Source organism: Cyprinus carpio, chromosome B2 (assembly GCF_018340385.1).
Source record: "Cyprinus carpio isolate SPL01 chromosome B2, ASM1834038v1, whole genome shotgun sequence".
NCBI classification, from domain to species: Eukaryota; Metazoa; Chordata; class Actinopteri; order Cypriniformes; family Cyprinidae; genus Cyprinus; species Cyprinus carpio.
In genome coordinates this window covers 11,349,868-11,365,989 of record NC_056598.1, presented here as the reverse complement: position 1 = coordinate 11,365,989, position 16,122 = coordinate 11,349,868, and the positions used below count along the sequence as shown (strand labels likewise).

General features: G+C 37.9%; 1 protein-coding gene across 1 annotated transcript; it reads left to right on the top strand.

The window, feature by feature from the left end:
- Window positions 1–435: 435 nt before the first annotated feature.
- LOC109052188 (neurturin) lies at window positions 436–16,122 on the top strand. Its single transcript, XM_042718029.1, has 4 exons — window positions 436–1,164; window positions 13,085–13,177; window positions 13,300–13,480; window positions 13,602–16,122. Exons 2-4 carry the CDS (start codon window positions 13,124–13,126, stop codon window positions 14,072–14,074), a joined length of 708 nt encoding a protein of 235 aa, XP_042573963.1. The 5' UTR covers window positions 436–1,164; window positions 13,085–13,123; the 3' UTR covers window positions 14,075–16,122.

Here is a 16,122-nt window from a genome sequence, read left to right as displayed (position 1 = left end):
ATAGCAGATATATATATTTATACAACACTTTCACTCGATATTAGACGTTTGGACTTTGTAGCATTTTACAGTGTCAATATTGTACATTTCATAGGGTATTTACAACAGGTAGCTACTGAAAATAACAATGTGTAAGCTTCTCCAGAAAATACTTAGCGTATAAATCCATGTTCATCAGCATTAGGCTACTTGTTTAATTACACTACAATATAAAAAATAGCTAAGGCTATTAAATGTGAACTAGGCCTATTTGCTAATTCATAATTTGCATTAATGTTTTAGTTATTTTTTATTATTTTTTTGGGTTGAAACTTTAGCATACGGTAGCTAAACTAATGCTTGTATTTTATGTCTAAATGTCGAGTCTACAAGTTAATCAGAAACAGAAAATATTAAAATTTCTTGAACATTGACATTATTATCATAACTAAGCATCGTTTGTTTGTAAAGTTTTGCATCTCGGAACTGAGGAGGTTATTTAATGAAATGGTTGTGTCCGCTCACAGCTCAAATTCTCTCTCAAAGTCTCTCTGTGGGACCATCACAGAGCTAGAACAACTGTGATTAAAATCACATTAAAGCTATCGATTCAAATCAAAGCGGCGAATGGAATTGTTTTTATTACCTTTATTATAAATTTTCAGAGGAACACTGTTTTCAGCTTTTATTAACACGGTAAGTTAGAGTTGAATTTTGGAAGGTATTTTAAATTAAATTATAACCATTTTCTTTATTTGGAAAATGACAAGTTTTGACAAATTAGACTAATATCAACGTAGCTAATAGTTGTTAGCTGTTATTGTTACTAATATTATTTTCATAATTATCATGATTATTGTTACTGTAACTGCTAAGCCGGTCATGGTCATTGACTTTGGTTTTCATTCCTCTCAGGATCATCTAATGAGGTGCTCGCAGAGAGAGAGAGAAAGAGAGAGGCTTGGCCACGGAGGGAGGCGCCTCTCCGTCTTTTATCGCCTTTGAAGAGTTTGTTCTCTCGCTTTTAGAAGAAGACATACCCGTGAGAAAGTCAGTTGCTCGAGAATTATGTTGCTTTAAAGAAGCGCGTGTGGATTTTACCCGAGAAGATACGCTCAGCTGCCTACTAGAAGAGCGAGGCTGTAAGGATTTGGCACGCTCAAGTAATCCATCAGGGAACGCACGGTAACGCGCATAAATTAAACTTCCTATCACATCGGCTTTTAATTGATATGGTTATAGATTGTCAGTGGCTTTGGATCTAAATCAGACCTCTGTAATATGTCCCCTCGGGCAATAAACATTAGGGGGGCAGGTGTGTAATTGAAACTTTTACTAGGCGGGTATCACCAGGTGTGGTCTGAGAGGCATTTTAACCTACCTGTCATTCTGTTCTCACTGCCTGCTGAGCGTATTCTCGCATATGGTTTAGTTTTTATTGATTTTTCATTTAGAGATTTAGAGAGCGGTGGACTGGGGGAAAGCTGTCAAATGTTGTTTTGTTGCAGGAGAAATTGTATTTTCGTCATAAGCATTTTGCGTAAATAGTGAAAGTTGGCATTAAATCGTCTCCACTTTTAAGATGTTTTAGTTCGACAAAAGGGTCTTTTTCTTGGGGTAAAACGTTCCGTACGCATTTAAATTGTGTTAATATTTTATTCTCTAAAAAAGAGACAACTATTTACATTAAACAAAACTGCCTCTAACAACAGACTTGCCAAAACTTTATTTCTTTGTTGCTGTTAGATTGATTTCATGGAGAATTAAATTAACTAGTTAATATGCTGTTTTTAACATTTCAGAAGAGCATGTAAAATATGAGTTTTTTTTCTCCCCGAAGTGGGCTGTACTCCATTCATTCAAATTATTTCAAATTTAAGATTCCACTGAAGGCTTGAATTTCATTTCTTTGTGCAGTGATTTCCATTTCCAGAACTGTCATTCTAGAATCTTTGCTTTCAGACCAGACCTGGGCTCCCGCCGCACCTACCTCAATGACATGTCCATGTGTCTTTTTGCATAGCTTTCATACTTTGTATTTAATTTTGCCTCACTGTAACTAGAGCAATGGTTTTCATTTGGGGTGTTGAAGGAGCCCAGCACTGCATATATTCGTTATCTGATACACCAAATTCAGTTATTGTAGTTTCTACTGATGAGCTGATGATAAAAATCAGGTGTTTTCAATAAAAGACATCTCCAAAATAGGCAGTGCTGGGGTCCCCCAGCAGCATGATTGAGAACCACTGACATAAAGAGGCAAAAAAAAGCAACACACTTTCATTAATTCTCATGAATTTTTTTTTTTTTTTTTTTTTTTCAATTCTTCGTTCACTCTTTTGTTAGTTGACCTGGCTCTCACCTCTTCATGTCATGATCTCTCAAACCCCCAGCATAGATGTGTGCACATGTGTTTCCATGTACACGTTCCCAAACCTCAGAGCAGGGAAGGTTTAAATGATGACACATTGATGCACAAGATAATACTGTTGGCCTCTTGAGCAACAAGATGCAGATATTTGGCATACATGATAAATAAGCTGGTTTCAGAATGTGTGTGTGTGACCGAAATGGAGAGTCTTGTATGTGAGGAAGAATTTTTGTGTGTAAGGGGGGAATTTTAGGACATTTTCAGGGACGCAATCTGTTACCTCCTGGGGTTAACACGATTACTTTTCACAAGCATCTGTATATGCCTTTATGTGAAAATACACAGCCTGACTAACTTGCTCAAACTATAGATGTCAGACCCCTCAAATGCTCTATAATTGACAGCCTGGTACCAACAGGTCTTGTATTGCACTACACTGCACTTAAGTGTCATTGATGTGACTATGCTTACCTAACATTCAGATCATCCACAGTTTCCCCCTTACAAAATAGACTGAATTTCCTCCCCCTTGTGGTTACCAAAAATAATGATCAAAAAACAATTTATTTTAAAAAACACCACCATTGCATCACTCATAATACCATAAAACACTCTCCTACAAAAAAAATTCATCATTTCCCTGACCTTATCACGAAACGAACAATATCAGATCTTGTAACTGTTTATATCTTGATCCTTGAATCAGTCACTCAGATTATTGCTTATACAATCAAACCAAATTTATAAATGTGCACTAAAGTTTTACCAAGCCTGACCCCTTGTTTTTGCTTAATTGTTGGTGTTTTTGCCAGATGAAATGCATGTACACTCAAGACTTCATTCATGACACTGATGAGGGATATTACCTTTTTCTTTTTATCTGAGCATCTCTTACCAAACTTTTGATAGTGAAGAATGTTAAGTGGACTTATTGTACACCCATGTTTGTGGCTGGAAGCAGTCTTTAATACAATAAGCTGTATTCTCCCAAATTGCCAGGTCAGATGCATTAATCATGGTGGCGTCGGTGCCTTTGAAAGAGCGGGCCAGGTCATTACTCGAAGCCTGTCTGGGGCTCAACTGGGCGACATGGAAACGCTTTGGATGTCGTTAGTTCATCCAGACACACTAATAGCTGTTTTTTCCCCCTCCCTGAGCTTAATTTGAACAAATGAGATGTAAGCTATACAGTATAAAGGCCTGTGAGGATGGGTTGGCCTCTGTGCCTGAGTGCTGCCCTGGTTCAAATAATTACCTGTGGATTCATTCAGAAACCAAAATCCTGCAAGAGCAGGGTTTAGGCTGTCTTTTATACTCAGGTCAGTGGTTTAAGAGAGTTCACTGAGTGTGTAGGGTAGCTGAAAGCTAGCATGCTATCTGGTTTGTATATGATACATGATTTCAATGATGAAGCTTCTCTCTTTCCAGCCACCAACCCTTATCTCAAGGGTAACTGTTCTGGCTTCCTTTTATAGAGTATTTAGTTGCTTAGTCTGTCTCGTTCTTTCTTTTTCCCTCTTTAGAGGTCGCTGTGATTGCTTAGGCTAAGCCTTAGGAGTGAAATACTATCTTCACCATTACCCTCTCTTCCCTAATTTATTCCCATTTAAGGACTTGTTCATCCAAGTGTTCTCGCTCTGTCAGTCCTTTAAATGTATTTAATCTGGCTGTATTTGGTTATCAAAGCAAAAGGCAAGACATTTTAATGAAGAGAAGCTAAAGCTGTTGTCCAGGATGGAGTTCAGACAGGAAAAGACATTAGCTACTGCATCTGAACTGCCCGGCACAGAATTTATGAATCTGGACTATAAAGTTTGTGCTCTAATAATCTTTCAGCTCAAAGGTATGTCTTGGTGCCACTGCTAGCTGCCAGCTTAGATCATCTTCTCAAATTTGCAAATCCCAACCTTGACCCACTTTATACTGGTTCTTTATATAAAATCAGCCTGTTAACAATGTTTTGCCAGGCGAATTAAATCTAGAGAAACATTACTAATGTAACATTTTTTTTTTTACCAAATTTGTAAGGGGAGTGAAGTAGATGTATTTATTACTGATAATAAATAAGACAGATTTTACTGCTGAACATCAAACTAGAAATACTTTGATAAATGTATTATTACTGATTATTAATGAAGAAGATATTTATTTCTGATCATGACATCAAAGTGAGCACTCTTTTCTTGTACTTTAAAAAGAAAAAACACATTTGATTTGTTGTTCCAATTTAGCAAAATAGGCTTTAAAGGATAAATGTACTGATATAAAAAAAAATCTGTCTGATAAATATAAGCTGATTATTTTAATGCTATGGCCGATGATAGATGGCCAATATTAAAATTCTGGGATTTTTATATTTAGTTTCTTTAACTACTTTAACTACTAATTTAAATGAATGATTTAATACAATGCATTCATTCCATACATACATACATGTTTTTATTTTATACTTATATTTAAAAGAATCTGCATGTAAGTACATTTGTAATTGTTTCTGTAGTTACATCTATAATTACACTGTTATAAACAGTGAAAGTTGCCATTAAATCGTTCTGGTTAAAGTGAAAGTCTTCTCCACTTTAAAGATGTTTTAGTTCAACGAAAGGGTCTTTTTCTTGGGGTAAAACATTCCTTAAGTGTAACCATAACATAAAAATTGTCCCTAAACTTATCCATATCCCACCTCAGTAGATTAAAATGCATTTAAAAATACAACATGAACACAGTAAGTACATTGTATCAAACCATTTTTGTCCAGTAGTACTTGAAGATGCCTAATCATAAATGATGATGAAATGGGATGAAATTCTGTACTATTTTGTTTAAAATAAATCATTTTTAATTAATGCAAATTTAGGCATTACAGCATTACAATGTAAAGTATAAAATAGATGTTTTTAAATTATTTGTAAACATTGTAAATGATTATTAGTTTTAAAAATTAACTTTAAGTGACTTTTAATCTAAAAATAGAGGAAATGACCACAACTGGATTTCTAACGCCAGCAGATAACCGATATTTTATTGCTACATTTTGCATCTCTGCTTCAAAGGATTAATGCTTAATTAAGGAATTCATTTTCAAGAACAAATATATTTGGAGTCATTTAAAAATCACAAAAGCTTTTCAAACTGTTTTGAAGTGAGACAATAAAAACATCTAAATAATAGCAATAAAACAATGAGCTTAATCTGAGCCATTTGTATTTTGATATATGTGTGCATTCATGGATGTTTGTAAGTGCTTGACTGAGCTGTTTGTGTGGTCCACGCTTGTGCCTCAGTTGAGGATCTGGTGGGGAAGGGACACGCTCTCGTGCTCTGTCCGACAAGCTCGTGATGCAGCCGCGTGGTGTGGAATGCAAACAGTGGCCACTGTATTTGCGTAGCAAAAATAAAGCATGCCAACCAACCTGCCTCTTTTGTCAGGCCTCACAGCCTCTAACTTGAACACTGCTGATTTCATTGCTGATGTACCGTGAATTCAGGAATTTAGTGCCGTAAGAAGTCAAAAGGGAACGACTCAGGACGTGCGCACATCAATGATGTTGATTTGACTGCGTCATTACTGTGTTGACAAATGAAACTCATTAAAAGTTATTTTCAGATTAAATATTACAAGAGATGCAATAAACACTATCTGACCTTCTGATTGAATACTTTTTTAAAAAATATAAAGATTTCAGAAGAGGGCTTTCTTAGCAGTGCTATGAAAGGACCATTCTGGGTTCCACAAATAAGTTTATTATTGTTATTAATATTAGTGTAAAGAACATTTTAAAAAGCTAAAGAACCTTTTGTGGAAGTTTTGATGAGAATGGCTTGATGTACAGGTTTTTACTTCCATTACACACTACAATCTATAACTATGATTTTACACTGCTAGAATAAGAAGAGTCTTTTTGGAAACTTGAATTCAACATAAAAGTTTTCTCTAGGAGAGAAACTGAAAGCAGCAGAAACATAAATGATGGATCTTTGCAATTAATGGAAGTTGTTTTTGCTATCATATTCACTCAATGACATGAATGGTGGTCTAAAAACCACATGTGTTCACAATCCAATAATCATGCCCCCCCCCCCCCCCCCCCCCCCATTGGATCCTGGAACAAAAGAGTAAAGGGTTTCAAACAGGTAATGCTGGTTTTCTTGGCAGCGCACACTCTCTTCACCTCTCCAGTGGCTGGACTCTGACAGTAATAAGAACTTACCTTTTGCCAGAGAAGGATTATTGAATTATACGCTTGGATGTCACGCACTCAGACATGCAGCGATTGAACTCGGGTTCTGGAGCATGAGCACATTAAAATGTCATAAAACCAGTGTCTCGGATATCTGCAGATAGCCAAAATGCAGTCTGTTGTAACAGGTCCAATACATTATATACACTGGGCGTATGTAATAAGTACTGTTCGAAGGAAAGACCTATGAACTTGAAAGGGCATGCACGCTGCTTGCTCTTCACATGTGCCAATACTGAATTGGAGGTTGAGGCCTGTGGAGTTTAGCACACAGGAGGGAACATGGATAGATATATTACACACACCTCATGGCTGAAGTTCACACCCCCAGATAAAAGCGTGTCTGGCAATGATCAAGCAGGCCAGGCTGGTGAAGTGTACTTTGCATCTCTGCTTTCACCAGGTGTCTTTTATTGGCTGGCTGATTTAGTGTGGCCTATCCCACACCACTGCTCCTCATCATTAATGACAGGTAGACCTGGCACATCAAACACCTCTAATGGTTCTGTCTGAGGGGGACAACCCAGGAGGAGCAGGCAGTGAAATAACACAGGGGTCTCTCTTGAGACTTGCCTATGCTCTAGGTTGAGACCAGTCTAGACAGTTTACAGCTAAACTTCTGGGCTGGGTAGTGACACAGATTTCACAATTCTGTTTGACTGAGATCCACAAGTTTCTGATTTCATTTAATTCCAATCTCAATTCAATTTGCTTCTATATTGACTCTTTCAGATGTAAATATACATAAGGCTATATACTGAAGAACAGTTAAGTGAAAATATGATTGAATATGTGCATTTATTTAGCTGAATGTTCATCTCTAGAGTTAATTTTTCTAGCTAACTATCGAGTTATGGTCACTATGTTACATGACATTGTTACATTTCTGCAGCTGAAACACTGATTTGAGCCGTTACATGAGATCTGATACAAGTTGTACCGTACTGTATCAGCATGCCTTCTGATGTTCATTATTGTTTATTTTGTGCTATAACTAGAAGAAAAGAGGAAGAGACAATCGGTTCATGATGGTTCTGCCGCTTGATCTGTCATGCCACATTAAAGAGGACCAAAACAGTATTTATTGTTTGAATTGCATACGTTGCTTCACATCAAAAGTAACAAAACACGATGCACACTACAAATTATGTTCTGTTAAGTTTTGTTCACACATCAACTAAATGGCATAGACTAAAAGATCTATTCTTGGCAGTGAGAACTGATTAAAATCAAGAAATTGCTGTTTTTAACCCAAACAAAACAATGTTTACTTAATTCATTTGACATGTCAATATAACTGGTTAAACATAATTAACAAATCATGTATTTTAATCATGTGTTTTTATGGTGTATATTCCCACCTCACATCATAATAGTCAACACACCAACTCTAAAATGACAGCCCCTCATTTGCATCTGCCGTCTGGACTGAGTAGTTTGCATCCATGTTAGTCACAATGACGCCACTGTGATCCTCTCATATTCTTTAACAGTGGCATGTATGTGCCTGAGGGCAGGTTGTTGTGCATTTGAAGCATGCCTTTAATCAATGAGTCCAAGCACAGAGGCCGTCAGCACCGCTCTGCAGTTCCTCAAGAGTCCCGTCCCTCAGGCACCCTCAGCTCGCATGTTAACAGCCATGGTGCAGGAGACAGAGAGCGACTGGCCAACAAAGACACTGCTCTGGGCACTTAAACACAACCAGGTGTAGCTCTAAAGGTGGATGAGAGAGACTGTGGGAGAAGCTTCTTCCCATGTAGGAAGGTTTGTATGTTGGAGGGTTTGTGTCAGTGCCGATTTTCAGTTTCTTAGGTGCTTTCAGGAACGAGTTTCCCTAATCTGAACCAAATCTTGAATCAAATGAAGAAGGTTCTTATGTCTCATTTGTATTGATGTAAAGTAGTTGCCTTTAGGTAAATTTGATTGCCTCTTTACAGCATTGCGTATGAAAATTAGAGCTGCTAATTATATTAACTGATTTGCCATTCATGAAAGAACTTTGCACAAACTCAAAAAAACAATCTATTGTAAAAACTCTCTTAAGTCAATCAAAGTGTGAAAAGCGAGTTGAGTTTTGTAAGTGGTATTGACTGAACCAATTCTTTTTAGTGAATCAAATGCATGCAGCACAACCAGTGTAGTCTGAAGCCTGAACTAATGACTCTTATAAGTCGGTTCTTTTAATTGAATCAAAGTGTGAGTTGAGTTTTTCAGTGGCATTTTATTAAAAAAAGTTCTTGGTGATTGCCAGGGTGTTGCTAGGTGGATGCTTTCATTGCCTAAATCAAAAGAGCCCACTTCTAAGCAGTGCTGGGGGTAATGCATTACAAGTAATGTGATTACACGAATTACGTAACTAGTAAAGTAACGCATTACTTTTAAATTAAGAAGGAAACATCTGTTACTTTTTCAAATAAGTAACGCAAGTTGCTTTGTTTCCCATGTCTTGACTGACAGCTCTTGTGTTGCCATGTTGAGAGAAATCAGAAGTAAGCGCAGAGGCGCTATGTGTGAACATAATGTACTGTAGTTCTAGAATAAATATGAACATGTATTTACTCATCTCACCTGCACCAAAACCAATTAAGTATTCCTCAAAATGAATAAAAACTGTCAAATGCAAACTCAGAATATTATACAAACCTGCAATAATTAAATCTGTTAAATAAGACTAATATAATTTATGTATTTAATACCATTTTATTAACCAAGGCTTTGCTACTGACCTTCGATGATCCAATTCAACCATACTAAACAAAAATGACAAATTTGTGTTCATTTATGCTATTGCTGAATAGTGTTGAACTTTCTTCTCCTGTGTCATATTCTTCATGCACTTTGTTTGAGCTGTGCCCTCTACTGTACAGACATGAATTTATATTTCCTTCAGCCTGGGCCATATTCATTTCACTTTTGTTGTGAAAGGTCTTTTACATTTAAAAAAAAAAAAGAAAGAAAGAAGCAATCAAGCCCTGCCCAGATTTAAAAAGTAACTCAAAAGTAATGTAACGCATTATTTTCTATAAAAAGTAACTAACGTAATTGGTTATTTTTTAGGGAGTAATACAATATTGTAATGCATTACTTTTAAAAGTAACTTTCCCCAACACTGCTTCTAAGTCTCTGTGATATTCTGGTTACTAGATATGGCAGTCCCTCAAGTAACATGCGTTTATTGGATCAGGCATAGTTCACCCAGAAAGCTCTCTGACCCTCCAATAGACAGCAAGGATCCTTACACAATCAAGGCTCAGAAACGTAGCAAGGAGATCGTTAAAATAATACATGTGACATCAGTGGTTCAACCGTAATTTTACGAAGCTACAAGAATACTTTTTGTGTGCAAAGAAAACAAAAATAATGACTTTATTCAACATGTCTTCTCCTCTGTGTCACCCTGGTGCCATTTTGGAGAACTTATATGTAAACAACTTATGCTGTTCACTTGTGCCACGCAGATACCCTGTTTATGTTGTTTCCTCGTTGATCTGATTGTAAACAATGTATCCGCGTACATACATTGTATACGTTGTTTACGTATGTGATACTCTCCAAAATGGTGCTATATGACGCGGAGGAGACAAATTGTTGAAAAAAAAAATTTATTTTTCTCTTTGCACCAAAAAGTATTCTCGTAACTTCGTAAAATTACGGTTGAACCACTGATGTGTCACGTGGATTTTTTTAACATTGTCCTTGATCCTTGATTGTGTTAGGATCCTTGCTGTCTATGGGAGGGTCAGAGAGCTCTTGGGATGCATCAGAAATATTTTTCATTTGTGAAGGTCTTACAGGTTTGGAACGACATGAGGGTAAGTAATTTAATGACAGAATTAAAATTGTTGGGTGAACTATCCCTTTAAAACAGTTTTTATATGCTGATTTGAAGTATCATTCATGTCTGTAGCATAAATGGTGTATGACAAGTCATGCACTGAAGATGAATACTTAGGTTGGAAGTTTAGAATAAACCCCTAATGTCAAGTATAAGCAAGGCATGCCTTCAAAAGCAAGAGCCTCTAACTAATAATTTGCATAACAGGTGTGAATTTATGTCATGAACCATTTTCATTGCTTATCTGGCTGTAACTGCCTGCTGTGTTTTTGAGGGCCAGGTAGTGCTCTTATCATAACCTCTGGCCTGCACCCCCAGCAGGCCATCTCAGCTTACAGGAAGCAGTGAGGTGGGGGGTCGTCAGAGAACGAGAGGCCAAGGGGCTTATTTAGAAACTGACAGCATGAAATGAGGCGCACAGACCCCAAATGCTGGCCAACCTATTAGCCAGATTGCACTTCCACAGTCTACAATGGATGGATTTCCGAATTCTTGTGGTGGAGTCGTACTTGTTTCTCTGTAGGTGTCTGATATTGATTTGCTTGTTACGGTCAGCCTGGTTTTTCTGCATTAGGTTTATACATTCAGCTGGATAGAAGCTGAAGAGTGAAGGAGGGAAGCCAGCCAGACTGTAAGAATGATTGTTGTGGTCAGGAACACAGATGTGTACGCTCACAGAGTCACAGCCATAACACATACACACGCACGCAAACCATTTATAAACAAACAATCACATATGCAACTCAGGGCGTGTGCTTTTATGTCGCTTATGATCAAAGCAATTATGGCAGTTTAGATGAAGTGCCACATATTTAAGGAGATTCGGATATGTATACAATTACAATTAGAAAATCATCAGAATACAATAAATCTTCACGCATAAACAATGCTTCAATATTAATGCAACACATGCAGGAGTTAGAATGAGGGTATAAGTCACATTTCAATAGGAATTCATGCTGTAAAACCTTTTGACAGCATGTCCACATTCATCTCTGGTCATATGTGGTCTTTCTCAGCTGAAGCCGGCCTCCAGAGATGTCATAAATATGTCCTGAAGCTGTTGAAACTGGGTTCATATTTATTTGGTTGGATTTAGAAAACATAAATTCTACATTTGCCTTAAGCAGCCAATAAACCAAGATGACTGAAGATCTTAAGATACAGCATTAGACATCTTTAATGCTCCCGAGGAGCACATGAGATAATACTTTATTTTTCATCTTTAAAGATTTAGTAAATCATTTAAGAGAGTCCAAATGGCTTCCTACTGCATGAGAAAAGCTTAGCAAAATATCCTCTGACCCTGAAAACTTTACGATGATCTTTCTTTAACATTATGAGAGTCATCAGAAAATGGTTCAGAATGAATAGAACAGGTACAATGAATGCCCAGCCTCCAAGAATGTGATTTGAAATTAGAGTAGGCCTTACATTTTTTAACTACTTCCAAAATGCAGGCTTATATGGATAGTTTCAACCAGAAATGAAAAAATTGTCATCATATACCCTCATGTCATTCCTAACCCGTATGGCTTACGTTCTTCCATTTAACCCCAATCGCCACATTATGAAAGTTCGCATCACATTATCACCATGTTACTGCATAGAAAAGAGCAGCTTGTATAAATAGTATAAATACTCAAATTTATCAGTTAGTCTATGTGCATTTGTCAGCCAGTACTGGATATTTGGTTGTAATCTGTGATGAAGTTAATCTTTGCTCATAATTTAATAATCTTCATCAGCAGTACTATCCAATATTAACCGTAAACTAGCCACTTCACACCGTTAGCATGAACATGTTGTGTCTAACCATAGCCTGTAACCATGCTAAAATTAAGGCACATCCTCTTGTGGTTAACTGCTTTATTGCTAGTTAATTCTTGTAAATTGGTCTTAAGTGTGCCATCAGTTCAGTTCCTCCTGAAGCGGATCTCTCAGAAGTGAGTGAGAGAAAAGAATCCAGCCTCTATCAACTCCACACAACTGAAACACTATAAAACTATGCCAAAATATAAGCACAGCACACTCTGCTGTTTCGCCTGCCATCCCTTTTCCCCTAGCAAATAACTGGTCTGTCCTCATCAATCATTTTCGCGTTGCCATGTTTGACTGAATCCTGCTGTTTGAATGGTGTTAACTGAGACACTGTGCCCTGTTCCTGACCCTGATATAAATCAGAGCCCCCAGCACAGGTTACATAGTCACACACTGCAATGAGTCAATAAACATCTGCATTGCTCAGAGCTCTTATCAACCTCTCTGTATCTCTGTGGCTTGTAGGACCCCCTGAGAGTATGAGGCTCCTTCTACACGCTGCAATCTAACCACTTCAAGAATGCTTTTGACAGCATTTGCTTTAAGGCTGTTTATTTGACGGACAACGGCTCTTTTTAACACTGTAGCTTTGTCCGCAGACAAGTCAGCACCAGCTGTATTCAGAGATCACACCGGTCTGTCTATATAACAACAAAGAGCATGATTTCTAAAGGCATTATGACCGTGATGAATGGGACACCTTTGAATATACATTTGCATGTATGTGTATGTGTCACCCGCATGTTGCTCTCTCGAGTTTACATTGCCTGACTTGGAATGTACATGTACAACTGTAGGTTGCTGTATAATAAAGCTATTCCTTGTTCTCCCATGCAGGTGGGAGTTTGGTGGTGGCCGAGGAGTCAGATCAGAGCAATGCCTGCCATGCCATCAGTCACCGATACACCTTGTCACAGGAAACGCTGGCAGGTGTGTATAAATGGGCGAATTCTTCGCTCTGACATTCATTGATTCAAGTACCCAGGAGATGCTCTAATTACTTTGAAAAACTGTCCTTTCATTTTCCATCCACCTTTGCTTTTATTGCTCAGGTGCTTGTATGGGTTGGCATGTCTCTGCTGCCCCTAGTGGCAGGAGGCAGGTCACGTTTTCAAGCAGAATCTGAAGCTGCGGTAGGATTTGCTGGGTTGGAGGAGCTGCCATTAGAGGCTTTTCCAGACGCTGAGGAAGAGCTTGAGGAGGGCAGTGACTCCCCATGGCACAGTTTGTTTGGTGAGTTGGATGTCTGGGAATGATTTGCACAATGAATGAATCAACAATTAATTGTATAGTCCTGAACAGGTGATAAAATTCTCTTTCTTTTCATCTCCATCCGTTTCCGTCTTTCCCACAGATCCATCTGTGCTCGTCGAGGATGACCAACAGCCAGCAATATGGGAACGTTCCCCTCGCTCACCGGACACTTCTGACATACAGACCAAAGGTGCACGCAAGAAAAAGAAGAAAAAAGAGAAGGAGGAAAAGAAAAAGAAAGAGAAGAGCAGCAGGGCTCAGCATAGCAGCCGGGACTGTCGTGTAGAGAAACGTGAGATGCGTGTACGGGACCTGGGCATGGGCTTCGACTCAGACGAGATTGTCCTTTTCAAGTTCTGCATCGGCTCCTGCCAGAGGTCTCGTGGGAACTATGACTTGGCACTGCGCGCTCTGCTGGCCAACGGTAGTCTGCCCAAGCGCACCGCCAGGAAGGTTAGCGCACACCCCTGCTGCCGGCCCACGGGCTATGAACCCGTCTCCTTCATGGATGCTACCACAACCTGGAGAACCATCAAGTCCCTCTCTGCAGCAGACTGTGAGTGCGTGGGATGAGGCAAGCTGAATGAGGGGAGGGGGAGCGTGACCTGCAGAAACGGTGCAAAGAGAGGAAAGGAGGAATCAGGAAGCCTCCAGGGCCATGGCTACAGAACGAGGTCAGGCGAGTTGGCCATGGTGAAGCGCTGTGAGGGAATTTGATTTGGCTGTGAGTGATTCACAACAACAGCCTATGTATACAAAGTTTCATCACACCAAACCTCGACAGAAAAGCTTGAATGACGTTAGATTACGATTCGACCAAGTCCAAGACCAAGAGATGACGAGAGACTCTTTGGGCTCAATATGGAGAGAGTTTGAGGATGGAAGAACAGCAACTTCAGTTTGTCCATCTGAATGGCTCTATAAACAAAAACTACATGTTATAACTCGACGAGCATTTGCTTACCAGGAGTTTCATCAGACTTGGATACAGCACAAAACCCTGTTTCATTTGTCAGACTCATTTGTTGATCCTGGATGTCAGTGCCCATTTTCCTGGCCTTCAGTCTGGCATGTAATATTTCAGCCAGATTAGCAACATTTGGATCGTTCATTATTAACAGCACATTATTGTGGTAATTACAATGTAATTGCACAAACATATGTGGAGTATTATTAAAAGTTTAGTCCGACAGAAAACACGCAGGCCAGTTAGTATTACCCTTTCATCTGGAAGTGCTGAAGGTTTATTGTATTTGCAGTAGGTTTTTCATTTCTCAGGATTTTTACATGAATGATATGAACTATTTTTCTAGCTTACATTTTTAATCATTTTAATACCACAAATAAAGTAAGAGGTATTAAAGGGTTCATGTTCCACAAGGCCAGTTTTTTATATAATAAGTTGATGAAAGATAAAGTCAATAAAATATATAAAGATGAATATTTGATTGCTTAACCATAGGGACTGTGTAGCCCAGTAGTACAATGCAATAGTTTTTTCCTATTTATTTTATGCTTGTACATCAAATATTAATGTACAAATTACATATTATATTAAAAAAAAATATCATTAACATATGTATCATAAACATTTATGATAAAATATTATCATAAACATAGGTAAACATGATGTAGGCCTAAACTGTCAAACTATGCGAAATGATACTTGGATTTAGCTACATACCAAACTAAAGGCCAGTTCTTAATTCATCTTGCTTGATATTTTAGCATTTATATATTGATTTAGTTGCACCATAGTTATTTGGCCTGACAGGGTTTTCCCCATTCTAGTTATCAACAACAAGAAATTAGCATAATGTGATGTCTACCAGACTGTGCTTTAGCAGGGTCATTAGCGTTCTATTTTCTCAACACAGATGACCACAATGCATTTGCCATTGTTTATTTTACTGTTACCAAATGGATGCCATGCATCCCTTAACATTTACTGTACACTTAACAGATATCATATTTATTTTTTTCATTTAAGTTATTTATTTATTACCATGTCTACACATGTGTCTTGTGGATGTTTATATTTATTGTTTAAACCTTGGCCTGTGTTCTTCAATCCCTGTCATCTCACGATGAACCGGCGTGGATAACAACAAGGCTTTGACGAAGGTCAGCTGCAAAATATGACAGTTGCAGAAAAACTCAGCTATTTAACCCAAAAGTTTTCACAGAGTAAGAAGGACTTGTAGATAACTTTGTCATGATCTGACAAGGGATTTCATTGGGTGCTTTTCTGAGTCCTCAAAGAGTTATAAAACTCTCCGAGCACTTACTGGGAAGTCTCAGATTCAGTTTATGAAAAGGAAATTAAAATAATTTTCTTCCAAAATACTAAGGATGAGGGGGAGTTTGATTGTTTTCTGGCTAGCCCCATCTGTCTGGCCAATCTGCGGACCTTAAAAGAGTCCTGATGTTTCAATAATAAAAGCTGCTCCGAAATGACATCTAAAAAATATTGTTTTAAAAAGCTGACAACAATAAATTGCTTTGCTTCAGTATTTTACATGTTTTATTTATCAATTATAATTGTTGTTGGCAAAGTTACTCTTTATTTTTGTACTTCACATTTTCTGTATAGGAATAAAGCTGTTTATACATAATGTGAA

Excerpts from the sequence above, each read along its gene's own strand:
- LOC109052188 (XM_042718029.1), top strand. The coding sequence starts at position 13,124 with ATGCCTGCCATGCCATCAGTCACCGATACACCTTGTCACAGGAAACGC. Across the intron at positions 13,178-13,299 it reads GTCACAGGAAACGCTGGCAG|GTGCTTGTATGGGTTGGCAT; the intron begins GTGTGTATAAAT and ends TTTATTGCTCAG. Across the intron at positions 13,481-13,601 it reads CCCATGGCACAGTTTGTTTG|ATCCATCTGTGCTCGTCGAG; the intron begins GTGAGTTGGATG and ends TCTTTCCCACAG.